Here is a 27,138-nt window from a genome sequence, read left to right on the forward strand (position 1 = left end):
AACATTAGTACGCAGAATTTCAGACAGTGATTAGCAAGACGAGTTAATGAATGCTGAGCAAACTTCAACGAGGACTCACTCACCTTTGTATTTGCCTTGTTAGCATGTGGTGCATTTGCCAGAGGGAGGTTTTATAGGTGTTGTACAAGGCTGCTTGTCAGGATCATAATCCCCTCTCTGCAGGTGTGACACATTTACAGACTAATGGGACACAAAATACTTCTAATGGAGCCGGCTAAGTGCTTAGATATGCTGACATCACAATGAGCATTCAGAGAGCATGTAATTTATATCTAAACACATCTCTGTGTGTCGAATGCGTCTGTGTAGCGGGAGACAACAAGACAACATTAAGATGAAATCTGCGTGGTTTTTTTTTCCATCTATAATTTATTGGAATCAGCTTTTAGCAAAGAAATAGTAGCTCAAATCCGTACAGATTCAAAAGGCAGGAACATCGTAGAAAGATGCTGTTCATTTATGTTACACCAGCTGCAAGGCCTCACTGTCATTTCTCCTTTTTCTTATTCTATCAGCATGACAATACATTAGAACATTATGTCAACAATATAGTAAACAATAGTGATGATTAATGACCACAGGAATGTACAGTATGTACACTAAAAGAAGAAACTGATCAGCGTCGGCTATAAACCACTGATTGAGGTGAAGTGACATGATTTCAGAGTCCAAGTAATAATAATAATAATAATGGTAGTACCTATACAGTAAAACGTCCTTTAACCAAACCTAAGTTTACTGTTTTACAAAGAAGTAAGCAGAAGCTTTGCAAAAATATACAGTATGTTTTTAATTTCAATGCAATGTTCTGTTTTCCTTGTTTAAAAGTAACATTAATTAGACTAATCTCTAAAGGTATTTTACATATTCTGATGAATCAATGCATCCACTGTCCCGCTAAGATTATATTTTTCATCTCAGTTTCTGGAAATAGATCGAGGCTGAACAAGATTCACCTGCATCTGTTTTCAATTACTGCATTTAAACGAACATATAGTTTGAGTCTAGTTTTTATTTGTGATTTCTCAGACACTCATTTCTAACTTAAATAATGGCAAAATGTTTAATCTTAACCGAGACCTGTTTGTACAATCAATTAATTGATGACCCATACAAGAAACAATCTAAAACATATTATACCTAAATGAAACATAAACATCTGGCTTATCTTTGTTAAAATGGTGTCACTTGGTGACAAGTTTTCTCTGATTAGAACTGTATTCTAATCAATATGGCACTGCTGCACATAAACATGTAAGCATAAAGATGGGTTGTTAATGTGTATAAAACATTTGTGATGCTTGGCTGTAATGCATTTGTAAAATGATCCTTTTGGATTCATGTTATAATACAACATTTTTTTGCCTGATCCAGTGTGAGCTAATTGCATTTTGCTGTGTCAAGCGCCAATCCTCTAAGTAGTACTGCCACAGGCAAAAAAGTACGTTGGTGAAGTTGAATAAAATTGCAAAAGGCAGCAGCTGTTAAGTTATTCACAGGCAAAAGTGAGATCATTTGCATTGTCCCCTCGAATGAAATGTATATTGAGTTTTATGTTCATAAATATAATTCACACATGTCAGACAGGACATCATTTTAGCAAAAACATAATCTTACCCAACTTATCACACAAAATGTATTCTCCTTCTGGCATTCAAATATGTTGAGTGGGCTGCATAAAACACTGATGTAAATGAAAGGCATTGTGGTCAGTAACAAAATAATCGGAAAGAAAAGAGAACTCTCAACACATTAGTGATGCAATTCAGCTAGTAAGCAATGCATACTACGTTATATATACATTATTTATAGAGATAAGTTTGAATACAGTTGACACATTTTAATTAACCTCACAATGTTGCACATAGCAACATAAAATATTTTTATATAATCAAGAACCCAACCAACCCATTAAGTAAACCACTATAACTGCTATATTATACTTTAAAGTCACATTCCTGCAAGAGACAGACTCCTCTGTAGCAATTATATTACAGTATGTTACAACATTTTCAGATTTGTAATCCAGTGCAAAATGTAAAAAGAGCTCACATTAGAAAACAACATTCAGAAAAAATTGCATAAGTTGATTTGACATTAGTATGCAGAGCACTAGCTGATGGGTTTTATTTAAAATTAGCGTAGTCTGAGAAAATGTCAACAAAATCCTGAACCACTCTGTAGCAGAAGTCATATTGCTCCTGGAAGGAAAAGCAAAAAGAAACAAGTGTTACTGTGCATAAATATGGGAAAATGGTTCCAAACAACACGTGTAAATAAGCTGCAAGGTTTTGCATAGAGCGTTTGATTTCTTCTTGCTTTCCACCTACCACAGTCTGGACCATGTGTGGTCTCTGCATGCGTAAACTCTTAACTGTCTGGAAAACGTCCAGGAGGCCTTCAGCTTTCACCCTCTCCAGAATGTTACTGAGTGCAATGAAGGTACCAGTCCGACCGGCACCAGCACTGAAACATGAAGGACAAATTTAACAGCAACAACAACCTACAACCTACAGATCATTTAGAAAATGTGGTTCAGAAGTAGAAAAAAAAAATCAACACATCCTTTTTCCATTTAAATGAAAAAGTTTACAAGAGAAAAGGTGACCTTTGTGTAATAGTGCTAATAATCATCCTCACTTAAAGAGAGGCTAATCCAAACGCTAACACTAATCAGTTTGGAAGCTCAGTGTTTGACTGAGTCAATGTTTACAATGATGGTGGGATGGAGAGAGAAAGACAGCGAGAGACAGGGAGCGAGTGCGATGCGGAGGAAAAGTGTAGAGAGACGTTGGGGATTGCAACGGGTTAGCCCCATTCCCAAGGGGCAGAGAAAAAGCCTTAAAAAGCCCCTCTTAGACAAGTGGTGATGAAGGAATAGAAGAGAGTGATGACACCATTTCCTGTCGTTAGCTCATCTTATCAGATTAATCATAGAGGGAGTCAGAGGAGATTTCACTTTGAGAGGTTTTAATTGACTGTGAATCAGTGGATTGGATCGATCCCACAGGGCCATGCTGCTTTAGAATCACTTCACCTGAAGCTAGGTTCTGATCAAAGCTTTCACAGCTAAGTCTTTATAAGGGATCACATAAGTGGTTTAGGCATAGAACACCAGGTCTACTGAGGCAAAATGTAGAATTTATTGTACCAGACGTTTGTAAGAAAGAAAAATGTATCTGTAAAACGGAAATTTCTTCCAATATCTCTCCAGTGACCAGGCAGTAAATGCAGAATGAAAATGAAGGCGGCTGTATTAAAACCACGAGTGGACAAATGCATAATGTAACAAACTGTATATAATTTCCACCTGATGATGCGTCTCGTGCTTCAGAATTGTCAACCTGAAGTTCCTCACCTGCAGTGCACAATTATGGGATGGTTTCCAGACTGCTGCTGCTGCCTCTGCACAGCGGCAATAATGTCAATCATGCCTCTTCCATCAGCTGGTATCCCAATCTCAGGCCATCCGTGGAAGTGGAAGTGTCGAATGTGTTGTGACTGCTTTTCCTGGGGAGATGGAGAGCTTACGCTTATTTTCATGCAGCCAGAAATAGATATATGGAGAGGTTTTATGAACTTCAAATTTGTTCATTGGTAATAGCACAATTGGAAGCATATATACTTATTTTCAAATTTCTATTTAGTTCTTTGATATGTAAAAAAAGAAGAAGAAGAAGAAAACAACATTACTCACTGGTCTGTATGTGACCACCATGTCTTTCAGAGTGAAGGTTTCACACTGAGTATCTCCAGTCAGCTCAACAGTGTAATCTCCAAATGCTATACTGCCCTCTGATGGCCAATACTGGAAGCATTTTTCCTGGTTGGAAATGTTAGATGGAAAGACAGTGAGGACACATTTGACTAATTTATATGCTCTTTTTGTTATTTCGTGTTCACTGTGCACTGCAGAAAATATTACTAAACGATTAAATACGTACACAGGATGAAAAAAAAAGATATGAAAATGATATAATGGAATAAAACAGGCTGTCTTCTCAGGCTGTACTTTACCAAGAACACAATACTGTACCTGCTCCCTTTCTTTGAGTTCGGTGAGCATAACGATTGAATGACACCTCCACTCCCACACCATCCTCCAGAAGTCCTCCACTGTGTGAGACAGGGGGCCCTGGGTTGCGATAAAATAGTCCTTCTGCCTGTAGCCCTGGAGGGCAGATGATCCAGTAAACAACACTTGAGAGTGCAGCAAACATAATATTTTGCATTGTTTCTAAAGGAAACAATGAGCTTTATATATACTTCTATGGGAAATCTATACAGGAGGTCGTGAGGGAGTGCTTACATCAATAAAGGAGGCATTGATGTAGTCGGTGAACTCCTGTCCTCTTTTCACTGAGAGTATTACTCGGTTGAAATCATCTGCAAAAAGAAAAAGAGGAAAATGAAACTTTCCATGAGTGACTCCTAATAAAATAAAAGTTTGAAGGGGCTGAACAAAAAAACAGCTGAGTAAAACTTATTAAGGCTGCACACGCCAGAGCCTCTATCTCTGTTCACTGTTAAAAGTTGTACTCCGGCTTCCCTCTTCCCTTCTACTCCCAACTTTAAGTCAAGATACAAGCCTTATTTAAATGTCATTGATCACACAGACATGAACTGATTAGCCAGATATCTGTGTACGGCGTCTATAAAATCACCAGCTGTGTGATACTTTTGATGTTTCTTGGATGCAATGTATTATGAAACTGATAGGAGTATCAGAGCAGTCCTTACACGGAATGATCTGAAGCACACGGTTCTTCTTCATGTTGGCAGGAAGGTTCCCAGTTCTCATGTTCTCCTTCATTATGCGAACGTTGGTCAGCTTCTAATGGGTGAAAAAACACGAGTGGATTGGCACGATCAAATAGTTTACTTTCATCTGCACAGGGCAAGTCAATAGGAATTAAACATGGCGATTTTTAAGGCTAGTGCTGCTGAGTCAGACAAAATTCAAAAAGCAAAAGGACAGAGGTTGGACATTTCTTACTGGTAGAGAAGAAAAGAGAAGAAGAACAGGCAACAGGGAATCATTCCTTTCAGCGAGCTGGGAACTGTGAGGGACTCTTTGCAGCAAAAATGAGAATTTTTTACCAAGCTACAGTAAATTTTACGTGGCAGATGGAGGTGCCATATAAAGTTATAGTTGATTCAAAGCATTGTTATTTATGTTGCTACCGCCAAGAGCGGCACCTTGGGCAAGTTTTCCATGAAAATATATCCATGCAGGGCGCAGGGTGATGGGGACGATTCATTACTGACTGAAATGTTTAAGAGGGAGCTTCTGTCTTCATACCCTGAACTCCTCCTCCAGGCCCAGCCTGTCGTGGGGAGCCCTGGTGTTGTGAAGCCTCTGCAGATGGCCCTCCAGAGAGCACACATCTAGCTCTGTGTCTCCATACAGATAGTATTCCAACAGAGCTTGGTAGATGAAGGAGTACTGCATCTGAGGAGGAAGACAGAGGAAGTCGAGAAGAGAAAGGGGTAGAAGTAGTTGCTTTAGTTTGCCAAAGTATTTCCTACTATTTTCGCATCATAGACATGGTTGTTTTCCATGTCCTTGTTTGTTTATGCTGCGACTAGAGCAGTGAGTAGAGCTGTCAGTCCAAGGTACAACAGGTCAGAGAGGGTCAACACTTACATCTGTCTGGATGAGTTGACAGCGCTGTTCTCGTATTCTGCTCACAAAGCCAAACACGTCCACCCTCTGTTCCATGTGCATCATGTCGATCATGCTGTCAATGACAATGAACGTCCCAGTCCTCCCCACCCCGGCACTGCACGAAACACAAACAAGAAGGCACAAGGTCTTCTCTGTAGCAAACAGCCAAGTGTAGCTATAAAACAGTGTGTGTTGAAAAAGAACTCTGTCAGACAGTATTTAAATAGCACAAAAATCATCCATAGCAACAGAAGAGCTCCGTCGAGGAGAGATATTCTTTCTCTGAGACAATGCAGAATGATGAAGACAACTTAATTATCTATAACGTTTCTGCAGTCCTGTGATATACAGTATTTCTAAACGATATACTTGTAGTCTGAACATAGACATCAGTTGTGGACAACCCGGAGCATGTGCAAAAGCGCTTCGCCTCTCTGAAGCCCAAACACACTCCTAATAGATTTACAAGAGTCATTTCAGCAGACGGCACCTCTGAGAGCACAGAGCTGGGATTCCTCGGTGGGGTGTTAAAGCCTCTTCAATGGGCCCCATTCAAGAACAACAGCCCCGCTCCCTGAGCACCTGTTGCAGCAGTTGCTACAATCGGCCACAAATTTCTTTTGTTAGGAGTTACACTGATTGGCCAGACAAGCGTATGTACATAGGCAATCCATTACACAGTGTAATGTACTGATGCTTTTATTCATCCACTGAAACACGAGGTTCACTTTAGTTTTTATGTGTTTTACCTCCAGTTTATTTACAGGTTTATCTCCCATCATATTAAACTTAATTGAATATTGACACAGCTCACTTGTAACTTATTTCACACATCATTATCATCTTCTGAAGACTTTTTCACCTTTAAAGATAATCCATGCAAATCTGTCATTTACAAACCATATTTTAGTTTTGCTCAAAGATTTATCTTTAAATAATGAATTGAAGCCAGTGCAACAGGGAAATCGTTCTGCTGTTTGCCACCTCTGCAGCATGGTTACCAATTCTGATTTTTTTTTCTTTTTTCGGGTATTATATATTTATATTTTGTACTGCACATTTTACCTGCAGTGCACAACAATCGGGCCAGCATAGGATGGATTGACAGCCTTGACCTTCTTGAGGAATTTCAGCATGCCGATGGGCGTGAATGGCACCCCGAAGTCTGGCCAGCTGGTGAAGTGCAGCTGGGTGACCAGGCGGGGAGCTCGGAGACCATCGTTGCCCTGCTGTGAAGCACAGACACACTAAGTTTATACTTTATAACTTAGTTAGCTGACTTGTTGTCTCTCCCTTGTATGAAGGACGACTGGAAAAGTAGCCTCAAATTAGCTGAACAAGGTGTATTTTTGTGACAGAATACAATTATTAAACACGTGTACTGGTTTGCTTCTGCCTCACTCTCAGAGCTCATGAATGCTCTCTCAGGAGAACATAATTTCATTCTCTTGAACACTTGGCTGCCCTGTGTTCAGAGAGCTGAATGTAAAAGCACGCAGTCTGTCAGCCTGTGCTGCAGCACCGCAGCAGATTCACAGTGTTCACAGAGCCAGAGAGGATATCTGCACTTCTCCAGCTTCAAATGCAGAAGGAACAAAGTGAATTTTGCAATCTAAAGGCTTTGCAGTACATTGAAATGGCATAAGAAAAGAAATACAGCTACCGTATAAAGAAGAATCGATGTGAAAACTGCACATTTGTAGTGTGAAAACACACCGACATGTAGATAATGTTTTGCTGCGTCTGCTACATGCATCCCTTAATATTCCTTAATGTGTTTCCATACTGGTTTTCATTTATTTATTGTATTTTTCCTATTACAGTTTACTGAAATGGCCCAATTATCCCAAGAGGAACATTCTTTTTTACCATCTCAATGCAGTTTTGTTTCTTGCTTAAAATTTTAATAACAATCTCGCTATTATCTTGATGGTGTTATATTAATTAGGAGGTATATTGGAAAAACTACACAATTATTTTCAGAGCATGTGTTTAAATAAGACTAACCATTATCTTGTGTTAGTGTTTCTTGTTCTTTATGTGCATTATTAGTCTGTTTCCATTACATTACGTTTTCTGAATGTAAGTGAAGCTTCACAGCACTCGGTGCAAAATCAGACACAGATGTGTGTTTAAAATTATGATGATGAAATACTTTCATACATTAGCATCATTAATGTTCTTACTTACATACTGAACACAGAATTTTCTAATGGTGTAGTCCACCAGCACAGTGAAGTCCTCCATTGCCACCCTCATATTCCCGTACATCCAGCAGCCTTTTTCTGGCCAGTACTGATAACATTTTTCCTGATGACAGAGAACCACAACAGAGAGTTTATCCTTTATCTACGCCTCTAAAAAGCATGCAATTTGTTTATTTTATTATCATTGTCAATTACTGTACAGTATGTTTTATTGTATAGCTGCAGCTATTGTGTAGAAATGTGTGCATGAGTGTGTGTGTATATATCACAGTCCAAATCAAAGGGAATCACGGGGACTTTGTGTGACTCTGTCAGTCAATAAGATCTTCACAGTGACATTTCAACTCATTAACTAGACTCTCAGACTAATTATCATGAAGCCTCTTAGGATCTTATCAAGAATTATTCCATCATTGATCCCCAATGCTTCCATTCTGCCCTATCAAACCTACTGTTGAGCTCTCAATTGATCTTCCCTTTGAGGCTAAATTTAACGTGATGCTAAATAATCTGCTGGGTGATGCTTTGTATGGATTTCAGCTGGGAAAGGGGTCAAATAAATTATGCCCATGACTTTGAGTCACGAGAATACTAAAGGGTTTCACTAATGATGCATTGGAGCTTAAGAAACTGTATATTGTATATCACATTGTGCTTTGTAGTAATAAAAGGATAAAGTGCAGACAAACCTCTTTCCTCTCTTTAAGATTTGTCAGCATTACTATAGTTGCTGTTTTCTGTTCCCAAATCATCCGCCAGAAGTCGGCCACTGTCTCAAGCTTTGGGCCTGAAGCAGAATCAATTTTCAGTGTTGAATAGTCACAAATTTAACTGATTGCTTATGCGAAACATCAACTTCACCAAGCTAAAATGTGGAGTTACCTTGCGCTGCAATGAATTTGTTCTTTTCTTTAAAGCCCTGTGCGCAAAAATAAAAATAAAAAAGTCATTGATGATTTGTCAGGTGCCATTTCATCAGTTTGATTGCAACTTAACTCACATCTATATAAGATGCATTTATGTAGTCTGAGCACAGATGCCCATCGAGATGACTTAACACCACCCTAGAATGATCATCTGTGGGACAGAGAAAGAAAAAAGAGATCAGCAGCCTGTAAATAAAGTGGGTTCTAATTAATAATTTCAGCCCACATCACCTTTCCTTTAGATTTACTGATCAATAAAACAGCAAATCTAAAGGTTACATTAACATTGTCTGCCGTAAAATATACACTCACTGGACACTTTATTAGGTGGCACATGTACCGTCTAATGTAGCTCAATGCAGCAGCTCTGCCATTAATTCTACTTTTATGAGGGTATAATATCTAACTTTTTGTTGAATCTTTCAGAAATATGATAATTTCATGTGCCAGAGATGTGTTTATTATGAAGTTGACAGTGGGTGGTGACGTCATACAGGCTGTCCGATATTTAAATGAGGCCTGGTGTAACTCCACCATCCACTATGACCTTAATCATAAACATATAGTAGAATTCAACATAAATTGAGAAATGTTAACTTTGTAAAAGTACAATTCATATCCGAGCTGTTGTATTGAATTGCATTAGATTGTGCAGGTGTAGTCAATAAAGTGGCCAGTGAGTGTAGCTCCTCACTCACATGGTAAAATGTTTGGGTATCTGTTTTTCTCTCTGTTTTGCTCTCTGCTTGCCTCCTCAAAGGACCCGTGGTGGTAGTAACATGGCAGCGACTATAAAGAGAGAACCCAATCCTCATGAGATAAGAATAAAAACCAGCAGCACACAGCCTGCTAACATCAACATTTTATTACTATTTTCTGTACTTGTTCTATTCTGTCAGGACAAAGAGCTTTGTCAGACTCTGCTGCGAAGTTCACACAATATAAACTCACATTAAATTCTTCTCTGAAGAGCTTGCCATCGTCTGCAGAGCGTATCCGGTACTCCTCCTCTAGTGAGTCCAGAGGAATGGGGAAGTACCTTTTAGATGGTGAGGGAGATCTGGGGAGGAGGACCACTGTCTGCTCTCCTGTGGATAAAGGTATAACAGTACAGGGCTTTCAGACTGCTAACGTTTCCCAACAGAGAACATTACAAGTTCTCATAGCACCTGCAAAAACAAGCTTGATGACCATTAAGATTTCCTGCTTCTGTGGGTACACGTCAGGAATGATTTCTTGAGTCATAAACATGCTGCTGCTGCTGCTGCACGACACTGTCTTAACTCAGAATTTGGCCTTTCTGGTTTATTTATTTATTTTGTACTTAAAGTGAAAGTTTATATGGCTCCCTACGTGCTAGGAAAGCTAAGAGCCTTCCAAAGCCTTTCCAGCTATGTTGGCATCCACATAGTGAAACTTCTCTAGTCCATAAAGAGTGTAAATCTACAAATCTAATAAAAAAGAAATAAAAAGCAAAAGGCTGCATTACTTTTTCATGCACTAGTGGTTATATTGAGTAGAGCACAACAGTACCTCGTTCCTCCAAGAAGCCATTTGGAATCTTCTTATCCACCGAGGTAACTAGAGCTTTCCTGTGGTTTTTGAACCTATAATAATGGAAGAGTAATAAGTAAAGAAAGTCAGAAGAGATAAGGGGCATATATATGTATTAAAGAAACACATGTCTAATCTCTGTTAAGCACATAAGATAGACAAACAACAAATACCAAAACCAATATCAACCATCTGAGAGAGACAAAGCTGTTCCTCCTCATGTCTTCGTCTGAGCCTGGTTGGTCAGTGAATGAGTGTCTGTGGCCTGACCTGACCTAGCTGTCTTACTTGAGGTGCAGCTGTTTACTCATACATAAGCCCATGCTTACCGCCTGTTTCTAAACCACCCCCACCCCGTGCCCTGACCCGGCACACACACACAAACACAAACACAAACACACACACACACGTTCAAAGAGAAGAGATTCACAAGGCAGGCAAATAGAGTACACGGCTGTGCGAGTGTATATACCTCAGGCAGTAGATTGTCAACAGGACAACGATGATAAGAAGCAGGGATATAACCAGTGTCGAGGGCAGCACATGAGCACCCTGATGTGCTGGGTTTTCTGGATAAAAGACAGTCAATCAGGTTATTGTGTATCACAGAATTCATACAAACAAACTCTTAATGTGTGATATTTCAAGCAATAAATAGGAAATCTGCTCATTTATCTCAAATATAAAACTAAAGCTACGGGCAGATAGAAACAAGTACAGATCACTAATAATGGACACATTATTCCTACTTTTTGCAATCTGCCACTGCACACATTGACATTTTTATTGGGGGTTGTCTGTGAGGCTGTTTCCTGTAAGCAATCAGCCTGATAAGTATTCAGTCTAATGTAGTAAATTAGCATTTGAACTGTTTCCAGTCAGTGTGCACACTATGATAAATGTATTCTGATGCTAACTTCAAGTGACTCTCTTTAACATCAGATCTTTGCCATGCACAGTATAATTGCTCTTCAGTCATTGTTACCTGCAGTCTGGTTCTCATGAGATGAATTATTTATGGCAACAGAGATCCCAATCAGAAACAACACCATTGTCACTGTGGATAAAAAAAAAATAAAATAAAATAAAGTCACTTCAACAGAAAACCAGTATCCCTGCAATTCTTTAGGAATTCCACTAGACGGCACCAAACTGACATGAAAGAACTGGTGAAGCCTGGTGAATCATTCGGAGAGCAGAAAGGAGAGCTCAGCTTTGATGTGGCTTGAGAGTGATGTCTGCATGTCTCTCTGCTAAGCAGTTAAAGTCCTTATGGGAAAGCTGCTTGCAGCCTTGTCCTGTCAGGCTGACTTGAAAGAGCAGCAGCATATCAAATAACCTAATATTCTGACATCAAACCAGGGAGGAGGCTTTAAACCACAGGTGACATAACCATAGCCCCTGTAGACCCAGTGGATTTGACAATGGAGTTGAGCTCAAGTAGTATTTGTTAGAAGTCATCTAATTTTTCTTTCTCGTCTTTGATGTACATTGCAACCTGGGAAAGCATCATCCCTAGTAACACTAACACATACGGTTCTTCAATGTGGTAGATTACTTTATAATACAGTAGAGATAGTGACTTCTTCAGGGGAATAGTGATAAACAGTAATATAATAAAATAGCATATGTGTATAGATTATACTGTTGGCTTTCTGAAGAAGACCAGATGGTGTTGTTGTCCTTCTCTTTCCTTCTTACATCACACAGGCTCTCTCTCCCTGCCTCTACTCTCTACATCATTTCCTGCTCGCTCACATTCTCATTGTTCTCTTTTGCTTTATTGTTGGGAGGCACTGGTGATTTATTTGGGGCAGTGTGTCTTTCCAAAAGTAAAGGAACGAGTTGCTCACCACTGCACCAGAATTAAATCAGATCTGACACATTATCCTTGTGCCTTGTTATCTCCAAACTCGACCAGCCAATTTCTCCAACCTCGAACCCATTTCCTCTTTTCTCCCCTTGTCCTCCAAATGAGAGGCTAACAAATCACAGGATAAATTGGGCAAACGGGGCAAATCTGCCTAAATGACTTTAATGGAATAAATGAGAGAAACAAGAATTGAGTGTCCTAATTTATCCTCTGCTCTAAGTCCCCTTCTCGTTATAGAGGCCACAAGACTGGAATAATTCATTGTGTCAATTTAGTTCTTCTAAAAATGGGTCATCTGGGGGCCTAATTTGTGATGTTTGAGAGAATTTCTTGCACATAACCCGCGAGAGTTTAACGCTTTTGTAGAAAGTGGAGCTACATAATATTCTTCTAACAATGTGATCAAACCAAAATTTATGTCAAAACTTATAAAGTATTATTGGACAAGAAATTAAGTCTGCACATTAGGGCATCTCTCTCTGCAGTAATACACTGTAAAATGGAGAGGATGCTGACACAAGTGTATTTGCCTTACGCATATATTTATTATTCATTTCCTCTAATCTTCCGTCCAATCTGATAAATATATTTCCCAAAACAACAACAGCTAAACAAATGAATCCGCAGTCCCTTAACACTCTTCACTTGTATGCATTCTTGCACATACGTCACACACCCATAGGCTATGTGTTGCATATGTGCTGCGATCTGTCAGAGCAGACAATTCTCTTCCCAGTGTTAACAAGCTGACAGTGTCAGCACCTGTTCTCAACACTACCCCACTAGGAAAGTCACATCCACTCACACAAACCTTTCCTACAGCTCTGTGCTGCAAGGCATGCTGTGCATATGGATCACTGCACAGGCCACTGCTTATCTATCTCCTCCTGACAGCTACAGCCTATAGAGCATAGAGCCAGGATATGAGAAAAAAAAAAGAATTCATATGTAAAAAATATATCAAATGTGCTGCTGCCACTTTAGGTGACTACACCACACAATGAAAAAGACTGAATGTTTTCCTTTTGCTGCTGAAGTCAAGAAGAGAAATATAACTTTAACTCAATAATTGAGTCATATATGCTGAAATATGCAGTGTGGTCCTCTGACCAACAGAGGGAATTGACATCAAAAGCAGAGTGGATATCTTAATGCATGGATACCTTACTCTTTTAACCCTTCATGGTGGGTCAGACAGTGTAATATTATTAATTATTATTAAAAGCTATTTATTATACTTATTTTCAGATAAACAGGAAGTAGCGCTGATAGCAAATATATGATTATCAAATGGTATGTATGTTTAATTTGACATGAAATCTTGTAATAAAGTATTTATTAGATGGGATGCCACAAATCAAATCGTATTTAGCATATGATATTCTGACATATAAAAGAAGATCTGGTCTATGGATGATATCTTTCCATCCCCATCAGGTATTGCATCAGTCCCTCCAAATCCCTGCCTTTCTGTCTTTTAAGTGAAATAAACCGTGTCATTATTCAACCTCTAGCTCGGCTTGACATACTGTAAATGTTGCCACTGAACTAAATTATACTGCATCACTTTCCTTGAGTGCAGAAGTAAAATATTCAGTGCTAATATTCTGCATAACATGTTGGTTGAAACTTGAGGTTAATGTTAATACTGTATATTTGGAGCTAATATGCTTTACTGAAAAGCTGCTTGCTGAATGAAAGAGGAATTAATAAAGACCAGAACGTGACTGTACATTAAATGTGGGACAGCTATAGAAACAAACAAAAACAAATCTTCAATAAAAAAGTTAATCTGTGGTACAGTATGTGCTATAAATTGCTCAAATCCCAAGACCTAAAATGAATCTGTTCTGCTTCACTTCAGCAGCTCCCTCATGCCAGCTCGCACATGAAAACCTGAAAGTGACACTTAAAGAAACCTGACGTCAGAAATAGAAACGCAGAGATGTGTCTTTTCCTTGTGGAAAACCTGCACCCCATTCACTCATCTTATCATTAATTTAAACCAAACTGTGCAGGGGACAAGGATGTATTATCCATTCCCAACCAGAAACTTTGGAACATAGCTCTAAATCTATTACAGAGATTTAGATGTCTAATGTATTTTTACTAGAAATATGCTCCAAAACATCAGCTGCTCGTGTGTGAACTCATTAGTGGAAGTATTTCCTGCTGTCACAATATGGTGGAGGATGCTGTGCAGAATTAATTAAGATTATTTTAGTTTTTTAACCAGACCTACAGCAGGTATCTAAATTGAACTCTTAACTATCATAATAGAGAAACATACACAGTATTATAGCTCGTTTGTAGGTTAACTGGTGAAATCAAACAGTGCACATAAAACACCTTTCTTTCCTCTTTACTTTGTGTTTGATGTCAGATCTACCATGAGCCATCCTTATCTGCTTTATGTTCTCTTAATACAGCCTGGCACACTGATTTAATACAATATATTATCAGCCTCATATTTGTAGGAAATCCAATTCTACTTTTCAGCCAGAACCCTCATTAACTATCTGCTCATCAGTCCTTTTGTACATGTTTTTCTCGAGGGCATTGGAAGAAAACAGGGAAAAAGTAATGAAGGAATGTTTACACCTTTAAAGGGGGAACCAGCTGGCAATTAATGTTTTTTTTTTTTTTCATACTGGCAGCTTTTAAATCTGCAAATTAGAGAACACTGCCAATCATACATGATTAAACTGGTATTATTTAAATGGCACTTGCATTAACCCAGTTTTTTGCTTTCATATTATGTATATGTGGTATGTGCCCGGTAGCTGTCATTTAAGGTGCATGGCCTATCCCAGCATGCACTGTGTGGGTGGCCACGCGCCACCTGGTCACCTTTCTAGTCTGTCAAAAGCATAATCAGAGCAATACTACTAAGCAACAGTGAAATACAACTGATAGATTTTATATTTCTTGGCTGTAATTTGCTCTATAAAGAATATTCTGCTTGTGCTGGTGTGTTAAACCCTAACAAAACATCTCTAATTTATAGCCGTATCCAATCACGTTTCATCCCAAATCAATCCAGCCAGTGTCAGATCCACATTTTGTGCTTGTTTTTGTTGTCTGCAGGAAGAGGAAGAACAAAGATACAGGCCCTATTTTCCATAAGTGAAGTTTCAAGGAAAAAGGAGAGAATGGGAGCACAAACACACTTCAGTAAATTGTGGCAGCAGGGAGGGGAGACGAGATGGGAGGGGGAGATGAGACGAGAAGAGAGGGGGTGAGGAGTGGAGCTGGAGGAGATAAATGTCTGGATTCTGTGTTCAGAGATAACAGCCATAATGGAAGACATCCTTAGCACACAGAGGCAGTAAAAAAGGATGAAGATGCACTGTCTGGTAAGTTGCTACTGTCTTCAAATGTAGCATGCTGTATTTTACACATGAAACAGGCTTTTGAAAATACACTCAACAGCACAACTACATCATCCAAAATGATCACACACAGTTGAACCAACACCTCTTTAACAGGGTTTAAACAAAAACCATCACGTGCTATCAAAAAGACAACCATATCTGCATGTCTGATCACTGACTGCTACATAGTTAAAGACAAAAGAATCAATCTGGAAGAAGGATTTAAATCCATTTAGTCTCGTTTAGAAAGGAAACACTTAGATTATTGGATTATTTCTCATTATTGGATTCAATTTCTATTGATTCTGTGGTCTGCGGTCAGAAGAATTAATAAAAGACTTACACTTCCAAGCAAGGCCAGTGTGATCCGGTATCAGTTGACCCGTCAGTCCATAGCAGCTATGTGATCACAGTTTCTTTTCTCTGTTGGATTTATTTGGGGGTTTCCACCCTCACTCTTTCTCCTATTCACATCCTCCCTGAGGTACTGATGATAGTACTGAATGAAATGATGACTGAGGTTGACGGCGGTGCCTGAGGTTATTTTGAGGCGTGTCAGAACTTCAGATGAAGGCACAGGGGATCACAGAAACCTGAGAGATGAAGCAGAACACGGTAGTTCAACAAAATCTGAAAGCTTTTGTACATATCCATTGAATTTAACCTTTACACAACATACAGGAACATATGCATGAGGAAATATGTCTATTTCATACTTATATACATGCTATTATGTGCATATACTGTATGCAGCATCTCTTTTTGCAGAAAAGTTCTGTGATAATATATACAGTTATGAAATTAAAATTATAAAAAGTACTGACTCAAAAGAAAAAAAACACTTAATATGCATGAATATGCAACAAAAGAGAAGTGGAGTGAGTGGGTGTTTGCATCTATGCACGGTATGTCTGAGAGAATGTCTGTGCACTGTATTTAATCGGCTGGGTGCGAGTGTGCCTATGTGCAGTCGTTTGTACTGTACAAGCCCAATGTTTGTTTATTACATGTATTTAGTTCTCGCCTCTTGAACAACGTCTAGTACATAATCCACTGTAGCAAACAAAAAACATTAACAAGCTATTCATCTCCAACCATGCAAGACTAATTCTCCTTAAATTAGTCTTCCCTAACAGTGTTTGTGGTACACAGGAGTTTACGGTTGCTTCTAACCAAATAATTATAAGTAAAAATCACCTTCAAATCTAATAACAGTACACAAGATAGTTACAAGATGCTTACAAAACAGTGTTGCCCAATTATTTTCCATCACGCAAAGCCCTAAAAGTGACTTCACAACAAAAACCATCATATAACTTGGAGTTAATTCCTCTCTGTTTAGACAAAGACATTACTGTGCTGTTATTCTAATGCTTCGGTCTAGTGTGAGAAGGAAAGCTTGTCCGTTTTGCCCACTCACTCCGAGTCCCACTGCCCACAGGTGTGAGACACAAAGCCATATTGTTAACACTTGGCCGCTGTGACGCAGCCGGGCAGAAAGCAGAGAAGAGGTGACTTAGTCACCAGACCCAGCTGGAGGAGCCCACAAAGTCTGAGCCACGGTGAGAAAATAAACAGAGAAAATGTGGAAAACACCTCTTTTTGCCACATACTCTAAGGCTGGGACAGTGCTCAGCTTTTCCAAATGTTGCAAAGTGTTTGGAATTTGAAAATATATGAAGCACTCCTTCAAATTTAACTAACCTGGTCAAAACACTTGCAAGAGACAGGGTCCTGATCTTTCCCCATTGTTAAAAGCAAACTGGTGTTAGTAGGTGGCACAAACACCAAAATACTGTTGCACTCAAGGATGACAAAATCTAGGTTACAGATACCAACCGTCTGTGTCTGCAGTTCATATTTTTATGTACTCATTTTGTTAGGCACCCTCTTCCATATCCAGATACATAGAGCGACATAGATCTATACTGTATGTCTCTTATAGTCGAGGCTTTTTGCGAAAGTAAAAGTTAATATCAATGCTAAACAGATGGATGGCTGGGACGAGCTCCAGCACTCCCGTGACCCATGAGTGGACGAACAGTTAAGAAAATGGATGGATGGATGGATGGATAGATGGACAATGAACAAAAGACGTTTACATATTTATACCATATATTTCATCCAAAAATCCTTTAGGAGCCATTTACGAAACTGAATCTCTTTCACACAGAGTATTGTTCTCCTTTCAGTCCTGCACATTCAGACATGCTTGCGGCATTAGATTACTGCAGGCACAAGCACTTCCTTTCTGCGCCACTTTGCCCATTGACTAAGAGGGGAAACATGCAGGTCATTAAAGTTTCATGGGAGTGCAGTCATCACCCAGCACTCTGTGGTTCAATCATTAATTTATATCAAAACAACTCTGTATGGCTATGAGATCTTTTAATTTTTTTATATTTTCATTGTTTTAATCGTGATTTGCAGGTTTAAAAATATTTTAAAATCAATGTGTAAATCTGATGGGTGCTATTCAATTCAGTGATACCGAAGTTAGCTATTAATGCTATTCACATGCAACCTTCCTGACACATGAATCCAGTATTGATGGCTTCAACCCCAGAGGATCACATCGTTTCCTGAGATGATGAATCCGCAGTTTTACAGTAATGGGGTAATTCATGGAGGGGCTGAATAGGGTAGTGGTAAGATTGCCGCCCTCTGTGCAGGAGACTGGGGTTGGAATCACAGCTGTGGCCTAACTCCAGTAGGGGTCCTATAGCAAGACCTCTTTACGCTTACCCTGCCTTTGCCTTGTACCTTGTTCCTCACTTGTAAGTCGCGTTGGATAAAAGTGTCTGCCAAATGATTAAATGTAAATAGATGCTCGATGTAGAGCGGTGGCTGCATTTTGTCAGTTAGGTTGGAACATTTGATTTCACACTTGTACAGTGCACATGTTCAGACAATAGCGAGTATCTCTATGTTTGTAAATGTGAATAAATCTACGAGGTTTCCTGCAGAGAAACAGTTTGTGCAACAGAGCATAATGATGCATTTTACGGCATGAGACAAAGTCATGCCAAGCAGAAATTGGAGACTCGTGAATTTTGCTAAATTGATTAAAAGATTTTTCTACCTTAGTGTTCATGCCAGCTTGAAACTTCCTGCGACGTCCTGCTTACATGAATCCTGAACATTAACTGATTGTTCAGAGTATTTATACTCTGGGCCTCAAACACTTTAAAATGAGCAAATACTGCTGAGGGAACTAGGAGAAAAATATGATTTTTCTACATTCATATCAGAGAATGAGCAGTGTAAACTCCAGTGTCAGGTTTGAGGAACTCTGGTACAGTATAAGTAAAACAAGGGACAAGAGTTATTAACGACTGCAATTACAGCTTCACCACCCTTTGTCCCTCAGCTCAACAAAGGGTTCCGATCCGTTAGAGTCTAGTGTAAGTAGTATAAAATATGCAAACAAGCTGTGTGTATCCTAGTTAATACGGTCGAGTTTAAATGTCTTTTCTGCAGCAGTGAGTGTTTTCTGAAAAAGCCCTTTGTGTTGAAGTGCAGCAGCTCTCGCTAAAACGCAAACACTCACTTTCTTTCCTCACTTCACTCAGTCAGGGTGACACCACGAGCACTTCCCCTTCTCACAGCAAGTTACACCACAAGTCATGATTTAATTATGAAACACAGACCTAGCATGGCAAGCAGCTGGGCCTGACACAGATGCTGTGTATTTATGAAATATGATAAACAAGAAACAGAATTGACTCAGAAATTAGCTGCAGGGACAAAACTTTGAAACCGGGCTGTGACAGTAGATGCTCTCGCTTGAATTTGTGCATAAGGCACCTGAAGCTTAGTGCGTAACTGAGCATCCCTGACCTACATCCGGTGACATACAGTTAGGAGTTAATTGAGTTATTTTTATCCAACACAATCCTCATTATAGAAACAGTTCTTATTTCAGTGACAATCAGTTGCCAGACAACAGAGAAAAAAATTAGTGACAATGAAAAATTAGAAAGTTCATATCAATTAAGGGCATTTACACCTAATGAAACATTTACATTCCTACTTTAGTCTCTGATTAGCACATGACTGAATGCACCAGCCACGTTATAATAGAATAATCGAGATATTAAAATGTTCAAATATGAATCAGTTTGGGAAACGATTTTCTTCATTGTTCAAATTCTCCTTGGATTTGAGAGTAAACTCTTTAATATATTTATAAAAAAAACAGTGTCACAACACTTTCAAAGCCTAAAACAGAGGATGAACAACAGGATTCCAGTACCCTCACTTCGCTGCTTGTGCAAAAATGAATATACTACTGGGAGGACAGGGTGACTCACACTGTCCTAGACATAACCTAACTTCAGTCTCAACGTTTAAAAGAGTCACACAGACTCGCATTAGTTGTCTTCTTTCAGCTCAGGTTTCTAAAACCACTCTACCCACACCTGAAGATACAGATTTTGATTCAACGGTGGCCAACATCAGAATTTTTCCTCAAGCACGAGGACGTCAAACTATCACAGAAGCAATGTTGACGTAACATTAATGTCCTGCAAAGGTGACAATGCCTTCACAGCCATGCTAACGCAAACAAACTAAAAACAGGCCAGTGTACATGCACTTTACATAACCTGCATCATTCTCACCTTAGGATACTGAAAAGTTGTCACCAGGAGATTAAACTTCAAACTAGCATGTGTCTAACTATAGCTCATATATTCCCAAGGTGGAAAAGAAAGTGGGCTATGCAGACGATTTAGGCTATTCAGACGACAGAAGGGGAATCAAACGTTATTCTAAAATGAACGTCACTGTTTTTATTAGGCCGTTTAGTCTGAGAGGTAACTGAAGGTTAAGTCATTATGACTGACATTATGGTGAATGACAGACATTTGTAATTCATGTATGAAGACATGACACTTCCACACACACATCTTCATCTCACTGTCATATTATTATTATACTAAGACGAGTCTATAACAACTAATTACTACAGTAAATGGCTCTGAAAGTCATCCAGCTGTAGATCACCCTGTCTCTTCCCTCTGTCATGATGAAAATGTGTCACATTGGAAACTGTGTGGAAGTGATGTGTGTTTTTATTTTATTATCAAGCTCAACATTTGATCTGAAAATGCCTAATGGCATCATAACACGCTGGACTGGCATGTCACTGTTCATCTCGTGTCTGAAAACAACCCATGCTGTGCATCCAGTGAGACAGTTGAGTGTGCAGCCTACAGGCCCATCTACTGTAGAGTAACGTAACGTAATGTACTCGCCCCCTGGCGCCTTCTGTCTAGACCAGTGAGGATGTTGTACATCCAATGAGCCCCTTCCACATCAAATGTGATCCCTTTTTAAAATGTAATCAATAATACATACAGTTAGAGTAACATGCACTTATTGGCAAAAGGGAAAATGATCACATGGAGCATCTTGGTGCGTATGGATTTGCTCCACTAACCCATATTTGCTGTAGTCCCATTTTGTCTATGTTCAGGAATGGCAGCGTATAGAAATATGATGTCCAGTCCCCGTGGCCTGCATTTCCTCTCTGGAGGTTTGATGTAGCAAAAGCTCTTTGATCAGCTTTACGCGAAATGGTTAAAGTAAAAGAGAGAGAGATGCGCGGAGGCTGGTGTGACTGAGCTACGACGAATTTCGGGGAGAGGTCCCCAAAAATAAAGGCTGGAAACAGTCGGTGTTTACGCATAAATACGCAGCAGAGAAAGTAGCCGGGCTGCTGGGAGTGCTGTGTTTTTTCAGCATCTTACCGTGGTGATCTGCGATGACCTCGCCACACGGCGCAGTGGTGATGTCCGCCCGTGTCTTTCCTGCGTCTCCTCTCCTCTCCTCTTTGGGGAATAACGCAAAAAAAAAAAAAAAAAAACACACACACACACAAAGCTGTCGAATTATGCGGCGTTTAGCTTCCCCAGATGGCCATGTTTACGGCAGATCTCTTACTGAGGATGCGCTTCCCCCTGCCTGCCTCCACTGCCTGAGCCGTGTTACGTTATGGCAGCTACAGTGGAGACTGGAGACCCTCCCCCCCCCCGGGTGCAAACCAGTATCAGGTGGACACAGCATCCTTCACATTCCTGCATCGGCGGACGAGAAAGAGCAGGCCTGTGCGTTAAAACGCGCAGCTTGTGCTTGTTAGTCTCCGTTATGCGAGTTTTACGGGTTGACATTTAGCATGTGACGTTTCTTCAATATATTAAAAACGCTTAAAGCCACAGTCGGGTTGTGTTCATGTGGAGGCTGCATTAAGAATTCATGGTGACCTTATCAAATACTTGGTATTTTCTTAATGCCGTGCTGTTACATGCTTGGTGATATGTGTCCGAAAGACACATTTGTTTCTGCATTTTAACATTTTTTAAGGATTTCTGGCCCCAGAGAGTTAGTTTATTTCATTTTCACCCACATCAAGACACATGTATGCCAGAACATTATAAAACATATGGACGTACTCCACAGTAGAATAAGCACTGGTCACAGGTTTAAGTACTTTTAAACCATAAGTGTGAGTAGAGCCATCTGCTGGCACAGTTGAAGCTGCCCTGCTTCCTCAGTATGCTCACAGAAAGGGTAAAAATGGACAAACACTGGAGTTATCTTTTCATTTTATAAACATCATTAAGACAGCGGAAGTTACATTTATGACCTGCTGTATGTGTGACTTATTGTGGTGTCACCACATTTGCTCTGTTCACTTTTGTTTAATCATATGAATGAATCTTTTCTGGATTTTCCCCACTTCCCTTCTCCACCGGCTGCTCAGATAAGATAGGTGACATCACATTTTTCTTTTATATCACAAGGAAAATATACCGTGCACTATTTATAAGAATTATGAAATGTGCTTCTCACTGTCCTGTACTGTATATGGGATCATCCTTGGTGCCTTTTCATTGACTTTTCAGATTCATTAAAACAAGATAAGAGTGTGGCTGTGCTGTGTTTGCTGACCTCTTGTGGAAGCTAGATTGAGTTAAAGAAGTGATTTAATCTTCGGTGTCCTACCAAAAAATAAATAAATAAAAATAATTTCAAAATATTTATACAACAACACTATGAAACTGTATTTGAAATGAGTTTGAAAGTGTAATTGAAAGTTTATTTGGAATTAAATGAACAGTTAAAAATCCTGTTGAAGCAATAGCTGAGTAGATTTCTTTATAATATGACCCTAAAAGGCCAAAGTTGGACCTTTAAATTAAACATCAGATGCAGGATGAACAACATTTTTTGGAGTGAAATAAGAGGCAGTATCAACTTTATGTGTCAGATGTTTGCAACGAAAGAAACACGTGTATAGGAAAATCCACAGTCCACATGAGCATGGCAGCAGCGTCATGTGGGATTTGTCTCAGATTCAGGTGACTGTCATAAGGGTTACTTGCAAATCAACAGTATGACGCCTCAATACACAGACTCACCATCACAGTATTTCAGTGAGTTCAATGTTCCCATACTGAGGAAGTTACTTACTTGAGTCACAAGTGAAACTCAACTGCAGTCATGGATTGTGATTTGATGCAAAACGTCAGATGATTGGAAAAACCTGCTTCTTCAAATGTTGTTTACATGGAAAATAACTTTCTTTACAGCAGATGTTTTTTTTTACATTTACTGCATCTCTTTATTATTAGTTGTGTGTATTGGCCAGATTACCTGGTGCTGATGTGTTTTCAGTTTGAAAGCAGATTATCTGTACTTTAACATTCGGAGGTCGATGCATAAATATGCATTTTAAAGTAGTGTGTTTGGCTCTGCTGCTATACATTTGCACAATTCGTTTTTGTGCCGCCCCAGTAGTACATTTCACCTCATTTCAGCTGGGGGCAGTGTTACTCTATAAATACTGCAAATTGCTTCTGAAGCTGAACACAGCTTTTGTGATTCATAAAGTTTTGTGTGTACAATGACCCAATCATTTACCTAATTTACCTCATCATATAATTGAATAATTTCAGTTTCACTTCTTATTGTAATAAAAAGACATTCAGTCATCATGCTCAGCTCCAATTAAGCTGTGAGTGAATCATGTGAATTGTTCAGCCAGCTGATGGTAATTACCATAGAAGAAACACTTAAGCCTGCTGAAACAAACAAAAGATCTGTCAAATACGGCATCTTCAAAGAGCATTTTGTCAGTGTAGCAACAAATATTGTTTGAATTTTAAATCATCAGCGGTGCATTGTACAAACACACAAACACCAATTCCAAATTGACAAGACGCATCGCTTTATCAGTATTGCACCTGATTGCTTTGGTCCTGAGTCACTCAATACAATATTCCCCAGATAATACAAAGACTTACTGGATGCACAGACAAAAAAAGCACTGAGGCCTCTAGTGAAGGCATTTCATAGCTGGACAATGAGGCACCTTAATGTAGGCATGTTCACTTTCTCAAGACTCAGGAGACCTTTAAGGAGGGAAATGTTTTATACCTGCATGTTCAATAGACATCTATGCTGTAAATAAAAAAAACAGTCTGACCTTCATTTTATCGTGTCTGAAAGGGAGAATTCTTCAAGTGGAGTTAGCATTTAATAAAAAACCCTGTTTGTTTTTTTCCTCTTATTTCATACAATAGACAAATTTACAGCGCTGAATTGATTTATTAAAGCTTACCAGAGAACTGAAATATCCTGCCTGCGATCAATGACAAACACATACAACTCATCTTAAGATGTGCCCTTGTACTTGAAAAAGCCACAGTTTGGCACTAGCGGGTATATTGTTCTGAAGTAGGCCATGATGACAAGTTGTTCACTAGTGACCGCTGGCAGTGATATCAATTTTTCTTTCTGTGAAGCTGTTGGCTCTAATGCTAGACCCAGAGAAAAGGTGCTGCTGTGAGCTTTATGACAAAATGCTTTATCCCCCATTAACCTTCACAGAGAGAGTATCAGGAGGGGATTTCAGGTGGAATAAAGCACCGGTGTCAATAGGCAGGTGTGTCATTGAGCTCAAAGGAGGCAACAGGCTAGCATGTCTGCTCTGTCCTTCATTTCTCCTCCTTCTTTTGGGGTCATTTCTTAGCTGGGCTCTGGCAGCAACCACTGATAAGAAAATGATTAACTATCACAGGCCACAATCCAATTCATGTTCTCGTTTGCTCTGCAGACTACAAAAAAGCTTTTTCGGATGTTTTTTTTTTTTTTTTCTAACAGTGTTGAGGTACCTCTTCATGTAAGCCATATATGTATGTATGTAGGCTTGCCTGACGTGCTGCCTGTAATACATTCACAGTGCTTTGTGTTTCTGAATGTGCCATGAATTCCAGACATGGGGGAGTGTGAATATGACTCAGGATCAAAGAACTAGGTGAGATGATTCAGGCTGAATTCTTTGCTGTATTTGAAATGAATCAGTCTGAGTGAGTGTAAAATGCAAACACTATAGAAACATATATACATACTGTAGATACACAAACACAAATCTAATGTACAAATGCAAGTTTAGCCTACAGGCATCAACAGTCAGCTGTGGAACTGCCCCTGTGATTCATCTGGGTCCCAGTGAAGATGGAAGTGGCAGCAGCTGATCTGTCAATGGCGACATATCTGGCTCCTCATCAGACCTCTTCATTAAAGTCAAGTACTGTCCATTAGCGCCTGCAGTCCTCCGCACCCGGTACCAAACACGACCTTGACGTGCAACAGTACACACTGTTTTAACACCTCCCCGAGTTCTCACAGAGGTACAGTAAATGTCAGAGGCACTTTGGCGGCTGGTGCTTTCACGAGTGAAAAAGTTGTTTTGAAGCAGCTTTTGAAGAGTTTCCTTTACTCTACAATTCCTTGCAGAGTCATCAGTTGCATTATAGCTAATCATAACCAGTAATTTAACTTATCCTCAGGATGCTGTCGTTGCGCAGCGTGACTTTTTTCACCACTACTACAGAATGTGATCATTCCTTGCTCACCATAGTAGCTGCTTAATTGAGCTGGATGCGCGTCAATGATTTCACTTAGAGGGGATCATCAAGATTCAGACAAGCACCTGGTCTTTTATGTGCCTGTAGAAGACTGGCAGGAAAAACGATTACCGGCCTCATTTGTTCTCTATAGACAGTTGTGACCTTTCCAATTGGCACATCCTCTTACGAGTATGACAGCTTTTCTTTCCTGAAACCAGGAGTGATCTAGCATTTAATATGCACATAAATTGCATTTTAGCCTATTGGGGAGCTTGGAGCGAGAACATACTGTACAATCAGTATGGAGGTGCTTTTTGACATTGGATGTGTCGATTGTGAGAAGTTTGAGGTGGTCCCACTGTGCTCGCTGCTTTCAGATCTAATCTCAGAAGTCTGAGAAAAAAGGGCTCCTTTTCTGTAGATGGCTCTCCATACTGTAAGCTGAAATATAATGCCTGAATATAATGTCTGAGGATTGGAATCATTAACAATGAGTCAAAAATATTTATTTGGCAAAATATGCCATGATAACAACATGAAAAACACAAAAGTATTCCTCTAGATCTGTCTCTACACAATGGGATTTATAAAACATTATCATCAATACCTTGCCGCTGCGCAAGTCATGGTTTGTGGACGGAAGCCCAGAAAGTGATTGTCAAAATGATTGTTTACATGAATGGATTACCTTTCACTGGAGCTGTTAGGATGTGCAATCACTGGAAAATGTCAGTGCAGAATGAACTGGCAGCGCTATCAAAACAAAAAGCTCAAATGGATGTTTGATTTTTGAACTGGTATCTTCCTCACAGGATTTGATGTGCAGTAAATACTGCTTTTGTGCTTGATAGGTGCTACTTTATAGTCCAAGTATATAACTATTATTGAAAAAAAATCATGTATTTTCTAATATATAACGTCTCCGAATCCTGATAAATGATATGTACGCTTCACGAATTCATGCTTATAGGCTTGATTTCACATTAATTTCATTGTTCAGGCTATTTTAGTATTAAAAGAATGGGCGTTGACACAAAAAGCAGCACCATGAAGCACCAGGGAAGAATTCAATTTGAGGAGGTTGCATTGTAAAGAAGAACTTATCTTTCAACTGTGCAGAGACAAAAGGAGAAAATGTGCAGAGCAATACATTCCAGGTATTTCTCTCTCTCTCTCTCCCTCTCTCTATGGGATTATTAATGCTTTATGTTGTTGCCTCTGTTTGTTGTGCAGTGCCTGGGTCGATCAGTGTCTGCTGCTTCACTGTCTGCGGAGGCCATCTCAAGTGATGAGATCGTACAGGCTGCGTCTCAAATGCCCACACATACTCTCATACACAAAAGCAGGAATGCCCACACATGCAGTACAAACACAGAAAAATGAGGACACCCACAGAAACACCCACACACACACCCCCACACACACACACACACACACACACACACACACACACACACACACACACACACACACACACACACACACACACACACACACACACACACACACACACACACACACACACACACACACACACACACACACACACACACAGTTTACATCCCTGTCTCTCTTGGTTCCCCTGCTTCTGCTTTGAG

At 39.5% G+C, this 27,138-nt stretch overlaps 1 protein-coding gene across 2 annotated transcripts; it reads right to left on the reverse strand.

Moving 5' to 3' along the window:
* Positions 1 to 116: 116 nt before the first annotated feature.
* On the reverse strand, positions 117 to 21,602 carry LOC113159956 (receptor-type tyrosine-protein phosphatase epsilon-like). Of its 2 annotated transcripts, XR_003298649.1 has the most exons (22): positions 21,377 to 21,602; positions 15,967 to 16,216; positions 11,362 to 11,433; positions 10,849 to 10,945; positions 10,356 to 10,429; positions 9,774 to 9,910; positions 9,521 to 9,611; positions 8,897 to 8,973; positions 8,779 to 8,815; positions 8,586 to 8,683; positions 7,880 to 7,999; positions 6,755 to 6,918; positions 5,669 to 5,804; positions 5,324 to 5,473; positions 4,762 to 4,855; positions 4,331 to 4,407; positions 4,058 to 4,192; positions 3,719 to 3,844; positions 3,380 to 3,531; positions 2,352 to 2,487; positions 1,639 to 2,222; positions 117 to 177 (listed from the first exon to the last, which is right to left on the reverse strand). XR_003298649.1 is itself a non-coding variant. In XM_026356990.1 (21 exons), exons 3-21 carry the CDS (start codon positions 11,426 to 11,428, stop codon positions 2,148 to 2,150), a joined length of 2,043 nt encoding a protein of 680 aa, XP_026212775.1. In that variant the 5' UTR covers positions 11,429 to 11,433; positions 15,967 to 16,216; positions 21,377 to 21,602; the 3' UTR covers positions 387 to 2,147. The 2 variants fall into 2 exon arrangements, 1 of the variants encoding a protein (XP_026212775.1); XM_026356990.1 differs by lacking the exon at positions 117 to 177 and having other exon boundaries at positions 387 to 2,222.
* Positions 21,603 to 27,138: the final 5,536 nt, after the last annotated feature.

This window comes from Anabas testudineus, chromosome 15 (assembly GCF_900324465.2).
Source record: "Anabas testudineus chromosome 15, fAnaTes1.2, whole genome shotgun sequence".
Classification (NCBI taxonomy): Eukaryota; Metazoa; Chordata; class Actinopteri; order Anabantiformes; family Anabantidae; genus Anabas; species Anabas testudineus.